Source organism: Capricornis sumatraensis, chromosome 21, assembly GCF_032405125.1.
Source record: "Capricornis sumatraensis isolate serow.1 chromosome 21, serow.2, whole genome shotgun sequence".
Lineage (NCBI taxonomy): Eukaryota > Metazoa > Chordata > Mammalia > Artiodactyla > Bovidae > Capricornis > Capricornis sumatraensis.
In genome coordinates this window covers 55,503,036-55,525,961 of record NC_091089.1, presented here as the reverse complement: position 1 = coordinate 55,525,961, position 22,926 = coordinate 55,503,036, and the positions used below count along the sequence as shown (strand labels likewise).

Below are 22,926 nucleotides of genomic sequence, written 5' to 3'. Positions count from 1 at the left end.
TGTGGGTTTCCCTGGTGACTCAGTAGTAAAGAGTCTACCTGCCAATGCAAGAGGCTCAGGTTCATTCCCTGGGTTGGGAAGATCTTCTGGAGAAGGAAATGGCAACCCACTCCAGTATTCTTGCCTGGAAAATCCCATGGACAGAGGAGCCTGGTGGGCTACAGTCCATGGGGTTGCAAAAGAGTCGGGTACAACTCAGCGACTAAACACCAATTTACGTGAGATATCCAGAATAGACAAGTGTATAGGGACAGAAAGTAGCTGAGTGTTCGCCAGTGGATGTGAGGAAAAGCGATTGGCGAGAGACTGCTTAAAGGTACAGGGTTTCGCTTGGGAGTGATGAAGATGTTCTAGAACTAGACAGTGGTGATGGCGGTAGAACCTCGTGAAAATGCTAAAAACCACTGAGTTGTGTACTTTCAAAGGGTGAATTTATGGTATGTGAATTATATCTTAATGAAAAAAATATAATTCAGCTTTCATAGGGAACAGAAAATGGGGAGGATGGGAAGCATGCTGCTTTGGGTGATAAGAATTCCACCATGACACGAATCAGAACAGGCTGAGAAACCATTATTTATTTGATGCTGTGAAACACAAACTGTTTGACACCCATCACTCACACTTTCCATTCCTTTAAAGCAGTTATCTATAAAGCACATTTAATTTTCAACCTGTCAAGGGTGCATGAATCCTACTTAAAAGCAGCCACAGGCTTGGAAAGAGTGCCATAAAGCTCTAATCTATTTTTTTCCTGTTTTGCAACTGTACCTCATGGCACACAATATTTAAGTGAAAATAGCAAAATGATAATTTGCTTATATAAACAAGCATGACTAATGAGCCTTTAAATGGCTTTTTTGTGCCTTTATCTGTAAAATGGAAATAATAACATTTACTTATGTAGTTACTGTCACAATTAGAAAAAATACATGCAAAACAACTCTCTAAGTGCCCTACACAGAGTAATTGCTTATAATATCACTATACTGCTGAAATATTAAAGAGAATTTTGCCTAACTTAATAATCTACCATACCATTTGGTATACTTTTGGTACGGACTTCTAAACTCTAAATTTTCTAGAAAGCTTGTAGATAATATTCAATGTGAAAGATATACTAACTTGTTTTCACAAGTGAATATAATAACCCAGCACTTGCCTCAAAAGTGAAATACTATCTTCTGATAACTTATCTAGGAATCATTGGGTTTTTTTTTTTTTAAAGATAGTCACCTAATTTTAAATAAATTATTGTTGACTCAATATTATTGGAAAAAATATAAATGCTACCGATATAATTTGAATCTCAGGGGCTGGTAATTCATCAAGTCTTTACATAGTACTTTCTGTTAAAAGATTCTGATTATAAATGAAAGAAATAAGGTTTCCTTGAAGCAACTTTTTCCTTTATGACAAAGGAGTGAGGCAAGTAATGAAAGGTCAGAACTTTCTGTTAGTTTTACTTACAACTGAAAAAATCATGTTGCAGTTGTACCTCAATATGCCCTTTCTGTTCTTAATAAATTAGCTGATTGATTGGTATAAATTAACCTTTTATATGACAGCATACAATGGAGGCATTTGGGGAGCTCATGGATTTTATTACTTTAAATTTAACAGTTCACCATTTCTGACAAACTTAGTTTGAGTCATACATGGCAGTAACACTGGGTGAATATTTTTTAAGACCATGTAAATTGGAATTGCTTGGACCAGAGAAGGAAAAAAAAAAATTCCTATGTGCTAAATGTTCTGTCTTCCATTCCTGAAGCATGTACCCTATGTGCGCGTCATGGCGATATGAACAGAAAGTCAGATTTCTTCTTGGGATCAAGGCATAGCTAATAGAAGAGAGATGCAAAAGCTCCATTTCTGAGATACATTTCTGGAAGAGGAGAGAAGGAACAACAGCCAGATTATGAAACCACTAAAAGCTATTTATGGGACCACATATACACATATGATTTCATAATAATTTTTATGCCATCAGTTCAGTCACTCAGTCATGTCCGACTTCTTGCTACTCCATGAATCACAGCATGCCAGGCCTCCCTGTCCATCACCATCTCCCGGAGTTCACTCAGACTCATGTCCATCGAGTCCGTGATGCCATCCAGCCATCTCATCCTCTGTCATCCCCTTCTCCTCCTGACCCCAATCCCTCCCAGCATCAGAGTCTTTTCCAATGAGTCACCTCTTCCCATGAAGTGGCCAAAGTACTGGAGTTTCAGCTTTAGCATCATTCCTTCCAAAGAACACTCAGGATGGATCTCCTTTTATGCCATAGTCTTATATATTATGTGGTCTGAGAATAATTCCCAAATTAGAATAATGATTGCTCATCCCCACCCCCCAAAAAATAGAGGCATAATCATTGCATTCAATTCACTGTTTTATATATATATATATATATATATATATATATAATTACCTGTATAGTTGGTACTTTAAAGAAGAATTCATGTAAAAAGATGTAACATGAAGATATAATATGAGGTCACTGACAGAAGATAGAGGTCATGAAAAACCTCATTATAAAAGTGATATTTAAGCTGAATTTTAAAGTATTGCTAGGAGTTAGTTCTTGTTCTGTTACGAGGGAACTAACAGCAGACCGTGTGTGTGTGTGGAACATGGGGAACAAACAGGAAATGGCACAAAATGAGGCAGGAAAGATAAACAAGACCCTGCTCATATGAGCCCTGTAGATCCAATTCAATCATCCTCGGTAAAGCTACAAATGGTTTAAGAGTTTTCAGCAAAGTGACAGGCTTCATTTGTTCTAAGAAGATATCTCTTCCCTCTGCATGGAGAGGGCTTGGTGGTGGAAAAACAGAGACCAGCTAAGAGGATACTGAGTTTGCCAGGTTAAGAGGAGACGATCCCTTAAACTGAGATGGTGGCAATTTCAGTCAAGCAGAGAGGACAGGTACACCGTGCGGTAGAACTGGCAAGGAAATGAACAAGGTGGATTGCACATGGGGGAGGACAGAAACGAGGGCTCAGGCCTCAGCAACGGTCCTGATGTCTAGGGTTGGGGAGAGGGTGAAAGTGCAGGCAGACTCAGTGGGGCAAGAAGAGAGGTTCAGTCTCGAATTGAGGTCTCATGATGAATCATGAAGAGGCAGCTGGAAGGTCTGTGTTAGAGATGTAACTGTGGGAGCTGGCCTAGAGATGGAATCTGAAGCCTGGGAGTGGGGATCACCGAATCAAGGACAAACAGCGAGCAGAGACGCTCTCTCAAAACTAGTGCTCTAAGTATTCAGGTAGAAGGTGGGGACCTGGCCAAAGAGAAGTCGATATCAAATGAGTTTCCCAATGCTTATTGACAATGGAAAACTTTTTTTGCAGAGCTTCTCAAGGGACCCATGTACCTTGTAACTACTTCTGGAGGTTGCTAATCAAGATGAGTGGTTTTTAAACTGGGGCGATTTTACCCCCCAAGAGGATATTTGGCAATGTCTAGAGCCTGTTTGGGTTGTTCCAGCAGAGTGGAAGGAATCACTACTGGCACCTGGTGGATAATGGCCAGGGATGCTGAGAAACATCCTATGGTGCATAGGAGAAGCCGAACGACAAACAAGTTACTCAGTCCCAAATGGCAATAGTTCTGTGGTTGGGAAATCCTGATCAAGCTGAACACTGCCTATGTTCTCATGAAATCTGAGATCCAAAAATTTAAGTGGCTGGATTCACACATTTCTAAACCATGACAGAGTCACTTCTAGTGACTCTGGAGTTTGGGATTAGTCTGAGGTCCTTAATATTAAACTCCAATACTTTGGCCACCTCATGCAAAGAGTTGACTCATTGGAAAAGACTGTGATGCTGGGAGGGACTGGGGGCAGGAGGTGAAGGGGATGACAGAGGATGAGATGGCTGGACGGCATCACCGACTGGATGCACATGAATTTGGGTGAACTCTGGGAGTTGGTGATGGACAGGGAGGCCTGGCGTGCTGCAATTCATGGGGTCGCAAAGAGTTGGACATGACTGAGTGACTGAACTGAACTGAGCTGAGCTGAGATAGTAGGTGGGCAGAGCCTCTTGTAGACTAGAACTTGAGACCCCTGAGATGCTCCAATTATCTTTACATCAGGGAATTGAGTGTAAAATTTTATTTCTGGATCTTTCTTTTGGCATTAAGGTATCTGTTGGGTGCCCTATAATTCTTTACCAACCTCAGAATGACCATCTCATGCAAGTATGGAAAGAGCTTCTCTATATACTCGACTTAGATTAGTTAAAATGCTATTGAGTTAAATAAACAAAGGTTTTCAAAACTGGAGGGCAAATCATGGTTTTTTTCTCCTAACCACAGCATTTAAGTCATGTTTTGCAGAATACGAAATATGATTCTAAATACTAAAAATTTAATCAATAACATTAATTTTAAAATAATGCTTCACCAAAGTATCACATCTGTCAAATTAATTAAGTTTTCAAAGGTTGAAGTCAATATAACAACATTCTTGTAGGGTTTGTAGATTTCTTTACCAATATTATTAATTTTGAAAACTATGGAAAAAGCTACCAACATAATTGGTGATTTATCTTCCCCCACAAGAAAACAATTGAACTGAAGTAATTTTCACTGTTGTTATCCTTCAGACAAATATAAACTACAAAATCACATTTTCAGAAGTTGAACATTCTCCTGCTGTAAGAAGGTGAACCATAAAATTGAACACATCATAAAAGTAAAATACTATCATATCACCACATATTAGCTTTGATTCTACCTGTCATCAGAACATAATTTAGGAAGCCTCTTCAGTTTCCTCAATTTAATTAAGGGCTTCCAACTTCAAGAATAAACATGAACTATAGCTTTGTTTTTCTTTATTTGAGTTCCAAGAGAGTTGCTTTTAAAAGAGTGACATATAAGGGAAAGTAAATGATTAGCAAGCTCTAAATTTATTTGCAACTGGCTTGAGTATTCTGACAGTAAACCATTATTCTATTACAATCCTTTGAAGGATGAATCCAGCAAGTAAAAGGAGAGATAGGAAACGTCTATTATTCTGTCACTACATAAGGAGATGTATGAAATTTTCATTGTATGTGAGGTTCAAAAACTCAAGATTTTAAAGTGTTCTTGTTGATGCAGCCTACTTTGCATCAGTAGGTTGGGGGCGGGTGTTAGAGTTTTATCAGTTAAGGTGTCATTTGTATATATAATTTGAAAATATACCCTCTTCTTATGGTATAAGATGTTGGCAGAATTTTAATTAGGAAGGTAGAGTTTTCAAATGCCTTTGCTGACTTGCATATAAGAGCACAAGCTAAAGGCAAATTACATACTAATATTTTTCATCATTTACTGGATAGCAAAAAGAATAGGAAATAGATTAAGCATGCCCTCTACCATCTATTCTCTGAGGTTATCAAATCACCTTAATTAATCATGTAGCCTGTAATAATTAGTTATTTCAGTAGGATTTCTAGAAATGTTTCAGGTACTTTGTTCATACCATTCATTTAATAGGAAATGCCTAAAACATTATTAAGTGAGGCAGAAATCTGAGAAGGGATAATGCCAATAATCTATCTGCTGCTGCTAAGTCGCTTCAGTTGTGTTCGACTATGTGCGACCCCAGAGGTGGCAGCCCACCAGGCTCCCCCATCCCTGGGATTCTCCAGGCAAGAACACTGGAGTGGGCTGCCATTTCCTTCTCCAATGCATGAAAGTGAAAAGTGAAAGTGAAGTCGCTCAGTCGTATCTGACTCTTAGCGACCCCATGGACTGCAGCCCACCAGGCTCCTCCATCCATGGGATTTTCCAGGCAAGAGTATTGGAGTACTCTCTCACTAGGAATCTTAAATAGTAAAAACAAAAATACAATGACATGCATTTCTCTAAGTTACTGTGATTCTCTTCATCTGAAGTCTGACTCCTATGAAAAGAAAAGTTCTTATCTGTTGACTTATCTGTTCATGTCAAATTTGGGCTAAGGTTTCCTTCTCATTAGGGAATTCATTCTCTTTTGAAGGGCAAATTCAAATAGTCAGTACCAAACTTTTAAACTTGGTAGTGATCCAAAATTAGGTTTGCCAGATTTAATAATTAAAAATACAGGAGGTTCAGTTAAGTTTGAATTATTTTTAGTTACCTATGGATATGTACATTGAGATGCCTGCATATATTGAGATGGTAATCCCTTGCAATATTTTTCTTTGACTCAGCTCTTAGGCAATTAGAAATAATTCAAATTTTACTGGGTACTTCCCTAGCGGCTCAGATGGTAAAGCATCTTGCTTAAAATGCAGAAGACCTGGGTTCGATCCCTGGGTCGAAAAGATCGTCTGGAGAAGGAAATGGCAACCCACTCCAGTACTCTTGCCTGGAAAATCCCATGGACAGTGAAGCATGGTGGGCTACAGTCCATGGGGTCATAGAGTTGGACACGACTGAGCGACTTCACTTGCAGTATTTTTAGTTGTTCCACTGGGCATTTCTGTTCAAGATTAGTGTTCTTTCAGTTCAGTTCAGTCACTCAGTCATGTCCAACTCTTTGTGACCCCATGAATCGCAGCACGCCAGGCCTCCCTGTCCATCACCAACTCCCAGAGTTCACTCAGATTCACGTCCATCGAGTCCGTGATGCCATCCAGCCATCTCATCCTCTGTCGTCCCCTTCTCCTCCTGCCCCCAATCCCTCCCAGCATCACAGTCTTTTCCAATGAGTCAACTCTTCACATGAGGTGGCCAAAGTACTGGAGTTTCAGCTTTAGCATCATTCCTTCCAAAGAAATCCCAGAGCTAATCTCCTTCAGAATGGACTGGTTGGATCTCCTTGCAGTCCAAGGGACTCTCAAGAGTCTTCTCCAACACCACAGTTCAAAACCATCAATTCTTTGGTGCTCAGCCTTCTTCACAGTCCAACTCTCACATCCATACATGACCACAGGAAAAACCATAGCCTTGACTAGACCAAGTCTATGCCCCAACCAGTAATGCTGAAGAAGCTGAAGTTGAATGGTTCTATGAAGACCTACAAGACCTTTTAGAACTAACACCCAAAAGAGATGTCCTTTTCATTATAGGGGACTGGAATGCAAAAGTAGGAAGTCAAGAAACACCTGGAGTAACAGGCAAATTTGGCCTTGGAATACGGAATGAAGCAGGGCAAAGGCTAATAGAGTTTTGCCAAGAGAATGCACTGGTCATAGCAAACACCCTCTTCCAACAACACAAGAGAAGACTCTACACATGGACATCACCAGATCGTCAACACTGAAACCAGATTGATTATATTCTTTGCAGCCAAAGACGGAGAAGCTCTATACAGTAAACAAAAACAAGACCAGGAGCTGACTGTGGCTCAGATCACGAACTCCTTATTACCAAATTCAGACTCAAATTGAAGAAAGTAGGGAAAAACGCTAGACCATTCAGGTATGACCTAAATCATATCCCTTATGATTATACAGTGGAAGTGAGAAATAGATTTAAGGGCCGAGATATGATAGATAGAGTGCCTGATGAACTATGGAATGAGGTTCGTGACACTGTACAGGAGACAGGGATCAAGACCATCCCCATGGAAAAGAAATGCAAAAAAGCAAAACGGCTGTCTGGGGAGGCCTTACAAATAGCTGTGAAAAGAAGAGAGGTGAAAAGCAAAGCAGAAAAGGAAAGATATAAGCATCTGAATGCAGAGTTCCAGAGAATAGCAAGAAGAGATAAGAAAGCCTTCTTCAGCGATCAATGCAAAGAAATAGAGGAAAAGAACAGAATGGGAAAGACTAGAGATCTCTTCAAGAAAATTAGAGATCCCAAGGGAACATTACATGCAAAGATGGGCTTGATAAAGGACAGAAATGGTATGGACCTAACAGAAGCAGAAGATATTAAGAAGATGTGGCAAGAATACACAGAAGAACTGTACAAAAAAGATCTTCACGACCCAGATAATCATGATGATGTGATCACTAATCTAGAGCCAGACATCCTGGAATGTGAAGTCAAGTGTTCTTTAGGACACACCGTTTGAGAAATATATTGTTTTGTGTTCATGGCTTACATTTGCTTCAATGTAACATACATAACCATTGTTCAGCAGTGATGGAAACGGTGAGGAAATAATTGTTCCTTCTCTATTGTCTGTACAGATTGCCTCTTAATTTCCTGGCACTCTGACTCTTTAAAAAGTCCTAGTAACTTCAGTTTATGAAACTGAAAGGGTTTCAGCTTGCTGTACTCTTGACGTCACCTCTCTTTAATAAAATTTCATTTTTGGAAATATTTCAAATACACAGAGTACTTTCAAAGTGAGATAGTTAACAGCCCTGCATCATTTATAAAATTCTCTATGTCTAGGCTTTTCTAACTGACTCTTTTGTGTACTTGTCAGCTCTCATTGCCATTGTCTCCTGGTGAAATAAACTCCAGGTTTATTAATAATTTCATGCTTCTATTATCCCCACTAAAGCCCTAAGTTTGAGGATATTGGCACTTGCAGTCAATAGAAAATTTGCCTCAGACATGCTAGAATTAACCATTTTAATTAATATGACTAATCCAATAGAACCTAATTTATATACTTACCATTCAGAGTGCTTCTATCAATCAAATTCGTATCAACTGGCCAATAACTTCCATCTCCATGGCGACCTGTTCATTGTGAAAATATATCAGAATGTTAGTGGACTTATAACATGGAAACACAAGTGGAACAAAGCAAACAACAATAGTACTTAAAAATATACAAACAATGGAGTAAGATTAATTCATCTACCTCAGAGACAGCCTGAAAATAGTGATACCGTTATACTTTGCAAGAAAATGCTATTTTCTGTGTGTGAGAAAAATCTGTCATGAAAATACTCTTCTAAACAAGCTAAATTCAGTTCCACACTGAAAAGCTGACCCGTCACTTCCTCTTTTTTTTTCCCCCCCAGTATCCTTGTTAACAGGCCACCAACAGGTAACAACATCAGTGTTAGCCTAAGTGTTGCTGTCTTGAACATCTCCAAACAGAAGGAATGGGGGTGTTGGCTCTTAGAGAGACAGAGCCCGCCTGCTCCTTGCTTCACGGGGTCTAGTCTACACTGTTGCCCAGTGGACATGATTTTGTGGCAAATTAGCATTACTACTTTACAAGGGGACAGCACTTTTTGCCTTGTAAGTGGGCTTTAAGTTGTCTTTGTATTATATGACAAGTAGGTGCCTGAGAATGAACTATTGAATATGGAATAAAGAATAGGGGGTGTGTCACAATCCACATGGTCTGACTATTTCTTACAAACACACTAAGAAACAAGGTTTCTTGAGCATCACTTCATTGGAAACACTGCCTTCTAACAGGTGTTCAACAATTACAAAAGTAGTCTTTAAGAGAACTGAGCCAGACATTAACCAGAAGTAATTACACTATCATTCACATGTAATTAATAGTTTTTCACTACAGGTAATTCCCTTTTCTATTGGTATGTTTGTAGAACTGTAATTATTTGATTAGATTTTTGAGTTCCACAATATCTATTAGGAAAAAAAAAAAAACATTTGGGAGTTCAATCTCTACATAAACACAAGAGTGCAGATAATTCTTTATTCACTTTGGAGTGTGATTTCTGAAAGTGGTTATCATCAGAAGGTGATACTGAGGAAGCCAGCTAGGGAAGCCAGCTAGGATAACATTCATTGTTTTTGTCAGATGTACAGTTTTGTGTTTTGTTTTTTTTTTTTGAAGACTTCCAAGTCCTGCTCCTGTGACATTCCTGTGCATACCAAATTTTCTGTAGTTAGCACTTTTAACTACAGCTTTTCTAAGAGCTTATCATTTTATTTGCAAATGAACTATGAAGAAACAAGTCTTGTTACCAGACCATGCATTCATAATTAAAAAAAAAAATTCTTTCAGTGTCAAGTCAGAGCTGAAATGAGGGTATTAAGTTTCCAATAAGCACTGATAAATTAATCCAATGACATTATATTCTGTTTCCAGGATAAATCTGAATGTTTAAAATCTGCTGGTCAATGACTCTATATAAACAAGTAGGAATTAGGATGGAGGCTCCTGTGTGTGAGGCAGGGAGGAATGGTGGTGACTGGGCTTCCCTGGTGGCTTGGATGGTGAAGAATCCACCTGCAATGTAGAAGACATAGGTTCGATTCCTGGGTAACGAAGATCCCCTGGAGAAGGGGATGGCTACCCACCCCAATATACTTGCCTGGGAAATCCTATGGACAGAGGAGCCTGATGGGCTACAGTCCATGGGGTCATAAAGAGCTGATCCTGACTGAGTGACTTAAAAAAGAATGAAATAAGCAGCCCTTGTGAAAACATCTTGGGGGGCGATGGCTGAAACACAGATAAGCCTAACCCTTTCCCCAAGTACCTGGTTTGTGTTAACTCTGACACATCTGGGGTTTCAATAAGCTTTGCCCACAGGACACTGATAGATCAAGGTTGGAAGAAATGAAGTGAGACAGAAGTTCTCTATGAATATTAAGATGCCTGTTCACACATCTGAAAGCAACTAGATTGCAAAGCAGTCAGCCAAAAGAGAAGCTAACAGCCCCATCACTTAAGCCACTAAAGCAATAAATGATTCCTGTTGGGAGTCATTCTGTATTGGCTGGAAATTAGGTACATAGCCTGTGGAGGATTTTTCCTATCCTCTAGCATCCTGACAAATGTCTTTTTAATGAAGTTTCTTACTCTCCCAGCTAGTTTGTGGGAAGATGCAGAAACAAGCCCCTGAGCACATCCATATATTACTTAAACATAAATCTCTATGGGTATAGCACCCTTTAGACTCAGCGAGGCTATTGATTACATGGTGAATTTCAATATGCTGAAGAATATCAGATGTCATATGGTTAGAGCTCTGTGTAAGATAAAGGAACTCAAAATACTTTTGAGGCAACAGAGCAGCTGAAAACTTGAGCATTCTACTCACATAATCTAGGATACTGACATCAGTTAATATTTTTTTGGTTATAATTAGATGGATATCATGAAAGAAAATTAAGTAACTCTTAACAAATCCAACAGGAAATGCTTTAAAGAAACTTGATATCATCAACAAGCAAGATTAGATTCACGGTGATTTAAGACTTCTGGCACCTCTTCAGTAAAGAGACACAAAACTCGTTTCCGGGATATTGGAGTCTGAGATCTCTTTATTTAAAGATGTGGGAATCAAATATCACTTTGTGTGCTTCTATGTTTTTGTCCTCTAAAACATGTCTTTTAAATCTCAAGAAGTCTTTTTATGGGCAAATTGGGTAAATGTGTGTGTGTATGTTCGGTCACTCAGTCATGTCAGACTCTTTGCAACACTGGGCTGTAGCCTGTCGGGCTCCTCTGTCCTGAATTTTCCAGGCAAGAATACTGGAGTGGGTTGCCATTTCCTCATCCTAGGGATCGTCCCAATACAGGGATGGAATCTATATCTCCTGCACTAGCAGGCAGATTATTCACCACAAATAACAAGTTAAAAACATAAGATTCTCCTGCTCTCTTAAGGCAGAAATCACAAAATTGTCAGATGAAACACTGGACTACTACTGTTTCTCATGCCAAAAGGGCTTTTTGCTGTAGTTGAAACATTAGATGCATTTAGTAAACTTGGTGAATTTCATAAGCACTGATTAAGGGAAAGAGCAACCTAATTAGACTCTGGAAGATGAAAAGTCACTTAAAGGCAAAGATATAAACTACTATTCAATCCCAGAGGTCTTAATTTTTTAATGGAGCATAAAACTGATAATAATTCAACTCAAAATATACTAAGTGCCCAGTATAGGCAAGGCATAGTGCTAGATGCTCACGGGAGGGGTAGCATAAAAAGATTTATTAGATATAGAACCTGCCAAGACAGATAGCATTGGCTCATTGAATCCAAATCCTATATAGGACTATTTATGGTTAATATTAGCTAATATCATATCGTTTTTAACTTATTCTGACTTTAAAGATTTAAGAATAAGTTAATTCCTACTATAAAATAACTATTACTAAATTGATTTACTATTACTATAAATCACTATTATGTTTCAGCGAAAATATTTTTCATTTATCTAGTATTTTTAAAAGAAGTACATGCAAATAAAAGATAATGTATTATTTTTAGCCTTATATGTATTGCAATTAAATTTATCTTAAATCATCAACTCCTTTTTTTGCTTATGGTACTAAATCTCTAACATTTTTCAAAATTAAAAATTACAAATAAGTAAATGAATATATGGATATTAAAACACAACATTTGTGGAAGTAATATATTTCAATGTATATAAATTTTTAAAAATTATTCAAATAAAGCTCCATATAGTTAAAAAAAACTAGAGATATGTAGTTTCTTTTTTCAGTAAGGAATTAGTAATATGGTTTTACAGGAACAACAGGAATGAAAATGTACTATAAAAATATAGTATTATATTCTCAAGAATATAAAGAAAAACTCTTGTGTTACTCTGTACCCAAATTTCCTAATAGAAATTAGGGTGAGGAACAGAATTAAGATGATAGAGTACTGAATCTCCTAACCAACCATGGATTTCATCCAAAAATCCGTTTCTTTCAGAAAGTTTTGATAACTGAAGCAAACCACCTGTCTCTGGTTTCAGAAAGAAGAAAGAAAAAAAGAAAAAAGAAATGATCCCATATTTGACTTGAAAAGAGGAAGACTGGGGCTTTTTTCAAGTTACTGAAAAATAGTTTATACAGGGTTAACTTTATTGTATTTATGTACCTCTAAGGGAGGCCCAAACCAAAAAATGTATGTGCCTCCACTTGGTTTATACTCTTTAAATAGTATAAATGCTAAAGTCACTTAAAGAGTTATTTTCTATGCTTTATTTAAAGGATAGATCATTTTATTTTGACAACAGAAACGTACTCCCTTAGATAAAAGTTAGTCTCCATGATTTTCCTACTAGCTACTCTCTGGATTGAGGGAAAAATGAGCAGAGGTAACATGAATTCCTTCGGGATGTGTGCTCATTATTATATTTCTTGGTGCTTACCAAAGTGACATTTATACCATATTCTCAACACTTGATAAGTGACTAAACTGGGAACACTTTGTAATGTGTTAATAACAAACATACTTTAAGTTCTTACTATTACACATGTTAACGTTTATGTTCCTATTCTTCCATTATTACTTAAAATATTGCTTCTATATTTGTACTGAAGTGTGTGTATGTGTGTAAACTTAAGCAGTGTAATGGTTACATCAGACACAAAGTTTTAGTACATATGGGCAGATGAAGAATATTCCCTGTGGTAAAATTGTTTAGCACCTCAGTTCAGTTCAGTTGCTCAGTTGTGTCCGACTCTGCAACCCCATGGACTGCAGCACACCAGGCCTCCCTGTCCATTACCAGCTCCTGAAGTTTACTCAAACTCATGTCCATCCTGTTGGTGATGCCATCCAACCATCTCATCCTCTGTCATCCCCTTCTCCTCCTGCCTTCAATCTTTCCCAGCACCAAGGTCTCTTCCAATGAGTCAGTTCTTCACATCAGGTGGCCAAAGTATTGGAGTTTCAGCTTTAGCATCAGTCCTTCCAAGGAATATTCAGGACTGATTTCATTTAGGATGCACTGGTTGGATCTGCTTGCAGTCCAAGGGACTCTCAAGAGTCTTCTCCAACACCAGAGTTTAAAAGCCTCAATTCTTTGGTGTTCAGCTTTCTTTATAGTCCAACTCTCACATCCATACATGACTACTGGAAAAACCATAGCTTTGACTAGACAGACCTTTGCTGACAAAGTAATGTTAATATGATGTCTATGTTGGTCATAGCTTTTCTTCCAAGGAGCAAGCGTCTTTTAATTTCATGGCTGCAGTCACTATCTGCAGTGATTGTGGAGCCAAAAAATAAATAAACAAAGTCTGTAGAAAAGATTAATTCAACTAGAATTTAGTTCTAGAGTGGTTTTTCTGAGTGGATGTTTATAAGTTCAGAAAGGAGTGAATGGAAAATTATTCTGCAGAGGACATAGAAAAAGCTGAATGTGGTAGTTCTAATCTATTTTTAATCCATTCTTCCTGACTGAAGTTAACAGAGGGTCCTTCAGAATGGAATTCACACAATCAATCCCAAGATATGGGCCATAATCTAAATTAAATGAACAGACTGGTTGTCTAACATTCATTCAATATATATCCTCCCAAGGATACAGAGCACTGAGATATCATCTTGATCTTAGAAATGGTTTCTTTGAAGATAATTCTGGTGATAATAAAGGGAAGTGCATTGATTTTCTGTCTTATATACCATTGGGTAAAGATAATGCATTGATGCCATGTGAATATAATTTTACTGCTCAGTACACAGATCATATTGAGATATATTTAAAGCAGATGCTTTTCCAGAGGCTGAAAAATGTGGCTAAGTGTTGGTAACCCTGCTGACTTTGAAAAAAGGTATGAAAACTAGGAAGCAAAATCATAGCCTATGCCTAGAATATTTCAAACATATATTAATAGAAAAATGAATGAGCTCTTTTCATCCTTTCCTCAGGTTCAACACATTGTTTTCAAGTTAACATGAAAGAAAGTTCACTGATTAAAAGAAAGTATAATATTACTACTTCATATACAAGGGCAGCTAGCATGTACTGAGGCTGTATTGTTGTTATTCAGTTGCTAAGCCATGTCCTAATCTTTGTGACCTCATGAACTGCAGCACATCAGGTTCCTCTGTCCTCCACTATCACCCGGAGTTTGTTCAGATTCATCTCCACTGAGTTGGTAATGCTAACCATCTCAACCTCTGTCACTCTCTTCTCTTGCCTTCAATCTTTCCCAGCATCAGGGTCTTTTCAAATGAGTCAGTTCTTCATATCAGGTGGCCAAACTATCAGAGCTTCAGCTTCAGCATCAGTCCTTCCAATGAATATTCAGGACTGATTTCCTTTGGGATGGACTGATTGGCTCTCCCTGCAGTCCAAGGGATTCTCAACAGTCTTATCCAACACCACAGTTAGAAAGCATCAATTCTTGGGGCTCAACCTTCTTTATGGTCCCACTCTCATATCTGTACATGACTACTGGAGAAACCATAGCTTTAACTATATGGACCTTTGTCAGCAAAGTGATATCTCTGTTTTTAAATATGCTCTCTACGTTTATCATAGTTTTCCTTCATGACTGAAGTCACTACTGCAGTGATTTTGGACACAAAAAAATATGTCACTGCTTTTGCTTTTTCTCCTTTTATTTTCCACAAAGTGATGGGACTAGATGTCATGATCTTAGTTTTTTGAATGCTGAGTTTCAAGCCAGCTTTTTCACTCTGCTGTTTCACCTTCACCAATAGTCTCTTAACTTTCTACCAGCAAAGTTGTGTCATCTGTATATCTGAGGCTTTTGATATTTCTCCCAGTCATCTTGATTTCAGCTTGTGATTCATCCATTCAAGCATTTTGAATCATGTAATCTGCATATAAGTTAAATAAGCAGGGTGACAATATACAGCCTTGATGTACTCCTTTCACAATTTTGAAACAGTCTGTGTTCCATGTCCAGTTCTAACTGTTGCTTCTTGACCCATATACAGGTTTCTCAGGAGATAGGTAAGATGGTTTGGTATTCCCATCTCTTTAAGAATTTTCCACAGTTTTCTGTAACCCACATAATCAAAAGCCTTAGCATAGTCAATGGATTGAAGTAGATGTTTTTCTCAAATGTCCTTGCTTTCTCCATGATCCAGTAAATGTTGGAAATCTGATCTCTGGTTCCTCTGTCTCTTTGAAACACGGCTTGTACACCTGGAAATTCTTGGTTCATGTACTGCTGAAGTCTGGCTTGACGGATTGTGAACATAACCTTGCTATCATGTCACTGCAGATGGTGATTGCCGTCATGAAATTAAAAGACGCTTACTCCTTGGAAGAAAAGTTATGACCAACCTAGATAGCATATTCAAAAGCAAAGACATTACTTTCCCAACAAAGGTCCATCTAGTTAAAGCTATGGTTTTTCCAGTAGTCATGTATGGATGTGAGAGTTGGACTACAAAGAAAGCTGAGCACTGAAGAATTGATGCTTTTGAACTGTGGTGTTGGAGAAGACTCTTGAGAGTCCCTTGGACTGCAAGCAGATCCAACCAGTGCATCCTAAAGGAAATCAGTCCTGAATATTCCTTGGAAGGACTAAAGCTGAAACTCCAATACTTTGGCCACCTGATGTGAAGAACTCATTTGAAAAGACCCTGATGCTGGGAAAGATTGAAGGCAAGAGGATTAGGGGACTAGAGAGGATGAGATGGTTAGATAGCATCACCGACTCAACGGACATGAGTTCGAGTAAACTTCAGGAGTTGGTGATGGACAGGGAGGCCTGGTGTGCTGTAGTCCATGGGGTCGCAAAGAGTCAGACACGACTGAGTGACTGAACTGAACTTGCTATCATGTGAAATGAGTGCAACTGTACAGTAGTTTGAACATTCTTGGCATTGCCGTTCTTTGGGATTGGAAAGAAAAACTGACCTTTTCAAGTCCTGTCGCCATTGGTGTGTTTTCCGAATTTTCTGGCGTATTGAGTTCGGCACTTTAACAGCATAATCTTTTATGATTTTAAATAGCTCAGCTAAAATTCCATCACTTCCAATAACTTTGCTCACAGCAATGCTTCCTAAGGCCCGACTGACCTCACACTCCAGGATATCCACATCTAGGTGAGTAACCAAAGCACCATGGTTATCTGGGTCATTAAGACTATTTTTGTATAGTTCTTCTGTGTATTCTTGCCATGTCTTCTTAGCCTCTTCTTCTTCTGTTAGATCCTTGCTATTTCTGTCCTTTATCATGCTCATCCTTGCATGAACTGTTCCCTTGCTATCTCCAATTTTCTTGAAGCAATCTCTAGTTTTCCCCATCACATTGTTTTTCTCTATTTCTCTGTCCTATTCATTTAAGAAGATCTTATCTCTCCTTGCTATTCTCTGGAACTCTGAAGTTGGGTATATCTTTCAGTTCTTCCCTTGACTTTGGCTTCTCTTCTTTCCTCAGCTATTTATAAAGCTCCCTCAGATAAACACTTTGCCTTCCTGCATTTCTTTTTCTTTGGGATGGTTTTGGTTACCACCTCCTGTACAATGTTATTCATAGTTCTTCAAGCACTCTGTCTACCAGATCTAATCCCTTGATTCTATTAATCACCTCTACTGTGTAATCATAAGGGATTTGATTTAGGTTATGCCCAAATGGTCTAGTGTTTTACCTACTTTCTTCAATTTAAGCCTGAATTTTGCAATACGGAGCTGATGATCTGAGCCACAGTCAGCTCCAGGTCTTGTTTTTGCTGACTATATAGAGCTTCTCCATCTTTGGCTGCAAAGTCTGATTTTGGTACTACCATCTGGTAATGTCCATGTGTAGAGTCTTCTCTTGTTGTTGGAAAAAGTGTACTTGCTATGATCAATGTGTTCTCTTAACAAACTCTGTTAGCCTTTGCCTGCTTCATTTTGTACTCCAAGGCCAAACTTGCCTGTTACTCCAGGTGTCTCTTGACTGCCTATTTTTGTATTCTAATCCTGTATGATGAAAAGGACATCTTTTTTTTTTTTTTGCTGTTAATTCTAGGAGGTCTTGTAGGTCTTCATAGAACCAGTCAACTTCAGCTCTTTGGCATCACTGTTTGGGCACAGACTTATATTACTGTGATTTGTATGGCTTTCCTTGGAAATGAACTGAGATCAATCTGTCATTTTTGAGATTGCACCCAAGTACTGCATTTTGGACTTTTGTTAACTTGGAGGGCTCCTCTCTTTCTTCTAAGGGGTTCTTTCCCACAGTAGTAGATATAATGGGCATCTGAATTAAATTCACCCATTCCCATCCACTCTAGTTCACTGATTTCTAAGATGTTGATGTCCACTCTTGCCATCTCCTGCTTGGCCACGTCCAATTATTTACCTTGATTCACGGATCCAACATTCCAGGTTCCTATGCAATATTGTTCCTGATAGCATCAGACTTTCCTTTCATCACTAGACACATCCACATCTGAGCACCATTTCCACTTTGGCCTAGCCTCTTCATTATTTGTGGAGCTATTATAGTAATTGCCTTCTGCTCTTCCCCAGTAGCATATTGGACACCTTCCAACCTGGTGGGTTGGTGGGGAGTGGGTGGGCTCATCTTCTGGTGTCATATTTTTTGCCTTTTCATACTGTTCATGAGGTTCTCCTGGCAAGAAGAGTAAGTTGCCATTCCCTCCTCTAGTGAAGCATGTTTTATCAGAACTCTTCACTATGATCTGTCTGTCTTGGGTAGCTCTGTGCAGCACGGTTCACAGCTCCATTGAGTTATGCAAGCCCCTTTGCCATGACAAGGCTGTGATCCATGAAGGGGATATTGAGGTTTTATGCTCAAGGATCCTGTGGCAAGTCTATGAGCAGTAATTGACAGGAACGGGAATGCATTTGGTGACCTACTCTAGTCAGACCCAGTGCAAGAGAACCAAATAAGCCATTGTCCATCTTTTCCTTGACCATGAGGGTCATTTCTTTGGGGGTTCCGATTTCTGTCTTTATGCCATAAAATATAAATAGACTCTGACAAGAAGTAAATTCATTTTCTGAACCCAGGTCTCCCATGTTGCAGGTGGATTCTTTACCAGCTAAGCCACAAAGGAAGTCCAAGCATACTGGACTAAGTAGCCTATCCCTTCTCCAGCGGATCTTCCTGACCCAGGAATCAAACTGGGGTCTCCTGCATTGTAGGTGGATTATTTACCAACTAAGCTATCAGGAAAGCTCTCTAAAAATCCTTAGAAATCAGTATAAAATATAATATTATAATTTCATATATAAATGTCATGAAGAGTGAACATATAGTTATTATGAAGATCAGGGTGAAAAAACCTGCTATTATCAATTTTGCCTAGACCCAAGTGTCAATCAGGAAACTTCTAGACAAAACAGAAAATTGTATTCTAGATATGAGCAATTTAAACAGATAAACTCTTAATTCCTAGCTCTTGGTTGACACTGCAGTTTGATTCTGGGTCCTGATTTCCTGTAGCACATGCATAATCTTTTGTGGAACATGGCAAATGATGTGTAAAGAAAGTTGTGCAAGTGATGTTCTAAACTAGGAAAAAAGTTTCCAAATATTTCACTTTTCATCTTTTGCAAATACAGATAAAAAGCAGCACTAGTCCAGACCAACACATGGCCGGATTTCTAAGCATGTGGCAGATGTCAATCAAAGAAGAGACGAAAAAATTCTTGTATCTGTGAAATACGTATGCATGTATGATGCTAGGAAAAGTATTTTCCTTAGAAAAGACCCTGATGCTGGGAAAGATTGAAGGCAGGAGAAGGGGATGACAGAGGATGAGATGGTTGGATGGCATCACTGACTCAGTGGACATGAGTTTGAGTAAACTCTGAGAGTTGGTGATGGACAGGGAAGCTTGGTGTGCTGCAGTTCATGGGTCACAGAGAGTCGGAGACGACTGAGCGACTGAACTGAACTGCTAAGTATTATAAAATAAAAACATATATATGTGCATATCTATTTCAGAAGAACATTGGTTACTGTTATGAACTCTCAGTTCAGTTCAGTCGCTCAGTCGTGTCCGACTCTTTGCAACCCCATGAATCACAGCACGCCAGGCCTCCCTATCCATCACCAACTCCCGGAGTTCATTCAAACTCACGTCCATTGAGTCAGTGATGCCATCCAGCCATCTCATCCTCTGTCGTCCCCTTTTCCTCCTGCCCCCAATCCCTCCCAGCATCAGAGTCTTTCCCAATGAGTCAACTCTTCGCATGAGGTGGCCAAAGTACTGGAGTTTCAGTTTTAGCATCATTCCTTCCAAAGAAATCCAAGGGCTGATCTCCTTCAGAATGGACTGGTTGGATCTCCTTGCAGTAAAAGGGACTCTCAAGAGTGTTCTCCAACACCATAATTCAAAAGCATCAGTTCTTCGGCACTCAGCCTTCTTCACAGTCCAACTCTCACATCCATACATGACCACAGGAAAACCATAGCCTTGACTAGATGGACCTTAGTCAGCAAAGTAATGTCTCTGCTTTTGAATATGCTATCTAGGTTGGTCATAACTTTCCTTCCAAGGAGTAAGCGTCTTTTAATTTCATGGCTGCAGTCACCATCTGCAGTGATTTGGGAGCCCCCAAAAATAAAGTCTGATACTGTGTCCATTGTTTCCCCATCTATTTCCCATGAAGTGATGGGACCAGATGCCATGATCTTCGTTTTCTGAATGTTGAGCTTTAAGCCTACTTTTTCACTCTCCTCTTTCACTTTCATCAAGAGGCTTTTGAGTTCCTCTTCACTTTCTGCCATAAGGGTGGTGTCATCTGCATATCTGAGGTGATTGATATTTCTCCTGGCAATCTTGATTCCAGCCTGTGCTTCTTCCAGTCCAGCATTTCTCATGATGTACTCTGCATAGAAGTTAAATAAGCAGGGTGACAATATACAGCCTTGATGCACTCCTTTTCCTATTTGGAACCAGTCTGTTGTTCCATGTCCAGTTCTAACTGTTGCTTCCTGACCTGCATACAGGTTTCTCAAGAGGCAGGTCAGGTGGTCTGGTATTCCCATCTCTCTCAGAATTCTCCACAGTTTATTGTGATCCACATAGTCAAAGGCTTTGGCATAGTCAATAAAGCAGAAATAGATGTTTTTCTGGAACTCTCTTGCTTTTTCCATGATCCAGTGGATGTTGGCAATTTGATCTCTGGTTCCTCTGCCTTTTCTAAAACCAGCTTGAACATCAGGAAGTTCATGGTTCACGTATTTCTGAAGCCTGGCTTGGAGAATTTTGAGCATTACTTTACTAGCATGTGAGATGAGTGCAATTGTGCAGTATTTTGAGTATTCTTTGGCATTGCCTTTCTTTGTGATTGGAATGAAAACTGACCTTTTCCAGTCCTGTGGCCACTGCTGAGTTTTCCAAATTTGCTGGCATATTGAGTGCAACACTTTCATAGCATCATCTTTCAGGATTTGAAATAGCTCAACTGGAATTCCATCACCTCCACTAGCTTTGTTCATGTTGCTGCTGCTGCTAAGTCACTTCAGTCATGTCTGACTCTGTGCGACCCCATAGACAGCAGGCCACCAGGCTCCCCTGTCCCTGGGATTCTCCAGGCAAGAACACTGGAGTGGGTTGCCATTTCCTTCTCCAATGCATGAAAGTGAAAAGTGAAAGTGAAGTCGCTCAGTCGTGTCCGACTCTTAGTGACCCCATGGACTGCAGCCCACCAGGCTCCTCCATCCATGGGATTTTCCAGGCAAGGGTACTGGCATAAGGTGCCATCACATAGTGATGCTTAATAATATTACTGATATGGTAAAGCTGAATGGTCTCTAAATCATCTCCTCTCACAAGAATGTCTTTGAATACATTCCTTCTGATAATGCATCTGGAATAATGACCAGCATACGGGTCTCGGAAATCACTTTTAGAGGAAGCCTAGTTTTTATGAAAATTTTCAAACAATCCTGATTCTTTAAACATGGACACTTCCCTGGATGACTTCCTAAGAGTCTGTCCACTGACCAGACAGCAATATGGAGATGAGGCATGGTCTTACGTGGATTATAAGGGAGCAACCATTCCCAAACGCTATGAGGGTCTATGGGAGCTTCCCCACCTGGACGGCTCTAAGCATTAGTAATACAAAAGGACTATTGCAGAGGTTCATAATCTAGTGAGAGAAAATACGTTAAGTGAATGATAACTACATTGTAAAATTCAAAAGTTAAAAAAAAGTTTTAAGTAGGTGAACATAGAAAAATAGGATTATTGACTAATTCCACCCAGAAAAATGATGGAAAGTGTTCAGGGTTGACAGCTGAGGTGACATCACTCATTCTCAGGGGTGACAGCTGGGAATTAAAAGATGAGTGTAAAAGTACCAGAGAAGAATGAACTGGGTAAGCTTAGAGAAAGAGGCCGAGATGAAATCATAAAACTCATTATATGCTTTACAAAAGAATCTAGAGTTTTTCTTATAGGGAACAGATCCACTGGAGGTATTTTTAAGTAGAAAAATGATTCAATCAAATATGCATTCTAGAGTGATGATTCTAGCTGAATGTGAACAGCAAATTAAATACAACAGGAAAGACTTCTATAATAAATAGGATGAGGATGCTATTAATTACAAATTGATGATGTAGACATTATTAGCTCTGTTTTGTAGATGAGCAAACTGTGGCTCAGAAAACTAACTAACATACTCATTTTAAGTGGTTGAATCTGTCTGACTTTGATGAAGATGGTTTTACCATTATTGAGCAATTTAATAAATGAAAGATGAATAGGGAGTGAGTTTGGGCAGAATTAGAGCATCTCCTAGAGTTGATCAGGGTGTATGAATGGGAGGGCTTTGCTGTGTGGGTTTGACTTAAGATGGCAGCTCCATTCTCAGTAAGGCTCACAAAACACAACAGACTTTGGAAAAGAAACGAAATAGTTATCTTTGTCACCACGCAAAGGACTGGGACAAGTGAAGGTGTCCTTTCAGAAAAGGCATAACAGAAGTGGACCAAGAGCTAGGAAAATCTTTAAAGAGTTGATGATGGAAAGTGAGGCCCTGTTCCTATCCCAAATTTTCCTTTCCTCTCCCCGACCCTCACTCTCACGGATGCTGTTCCCCTCAAACGTTTGATCAGTATCAGCGGTCAAGAGTGAATGAGGTTTGCAGGATCCTGGATGCAGGGGAACACTGCTGGTCTTCAGCAGTCAGTGTAAACAGTAGGCACTTGATGTATTTCAGAGTAAAAAGCCCTGAGAACTGCTGTGTTAGAGCAGAGAGAAACAGCAAAAGCCCGGTTACCAATTTATCTCAACCACAGTGCCCTAGTCTGTACAGCAGTGCCCTAATTATCCCTCAACACATTTTGCAATCCTCATTCTTTGAGCAACTTCTTGCTTTTCCCATTCTCGGATTTTTCTGAATAACAGTTCAAGTCAT

At 39.2% G+C, this 22,926-nt stretch overlaps 1 protein-coding gene across 1 annotated transcript in view; it reads right to left on the bottom strand.

Annotated features, from left to right (window-relative positions):
- DCC (DCC netrin 1 receptor) overlaps window positions 1-22,926 on the bottom strand; it is an 813,847-nt gene that overhangs the window by 97,301 nt on the left and 693,620 nt on the right. Inside the window, 1 exon segment of the mRNA XM_068993780.1 lies at window positions 8,555-8,620. Within this exon segment, the coding sequence (XP_068849881.1) occupies window positions 8,555-8,620 (66 nt within the window).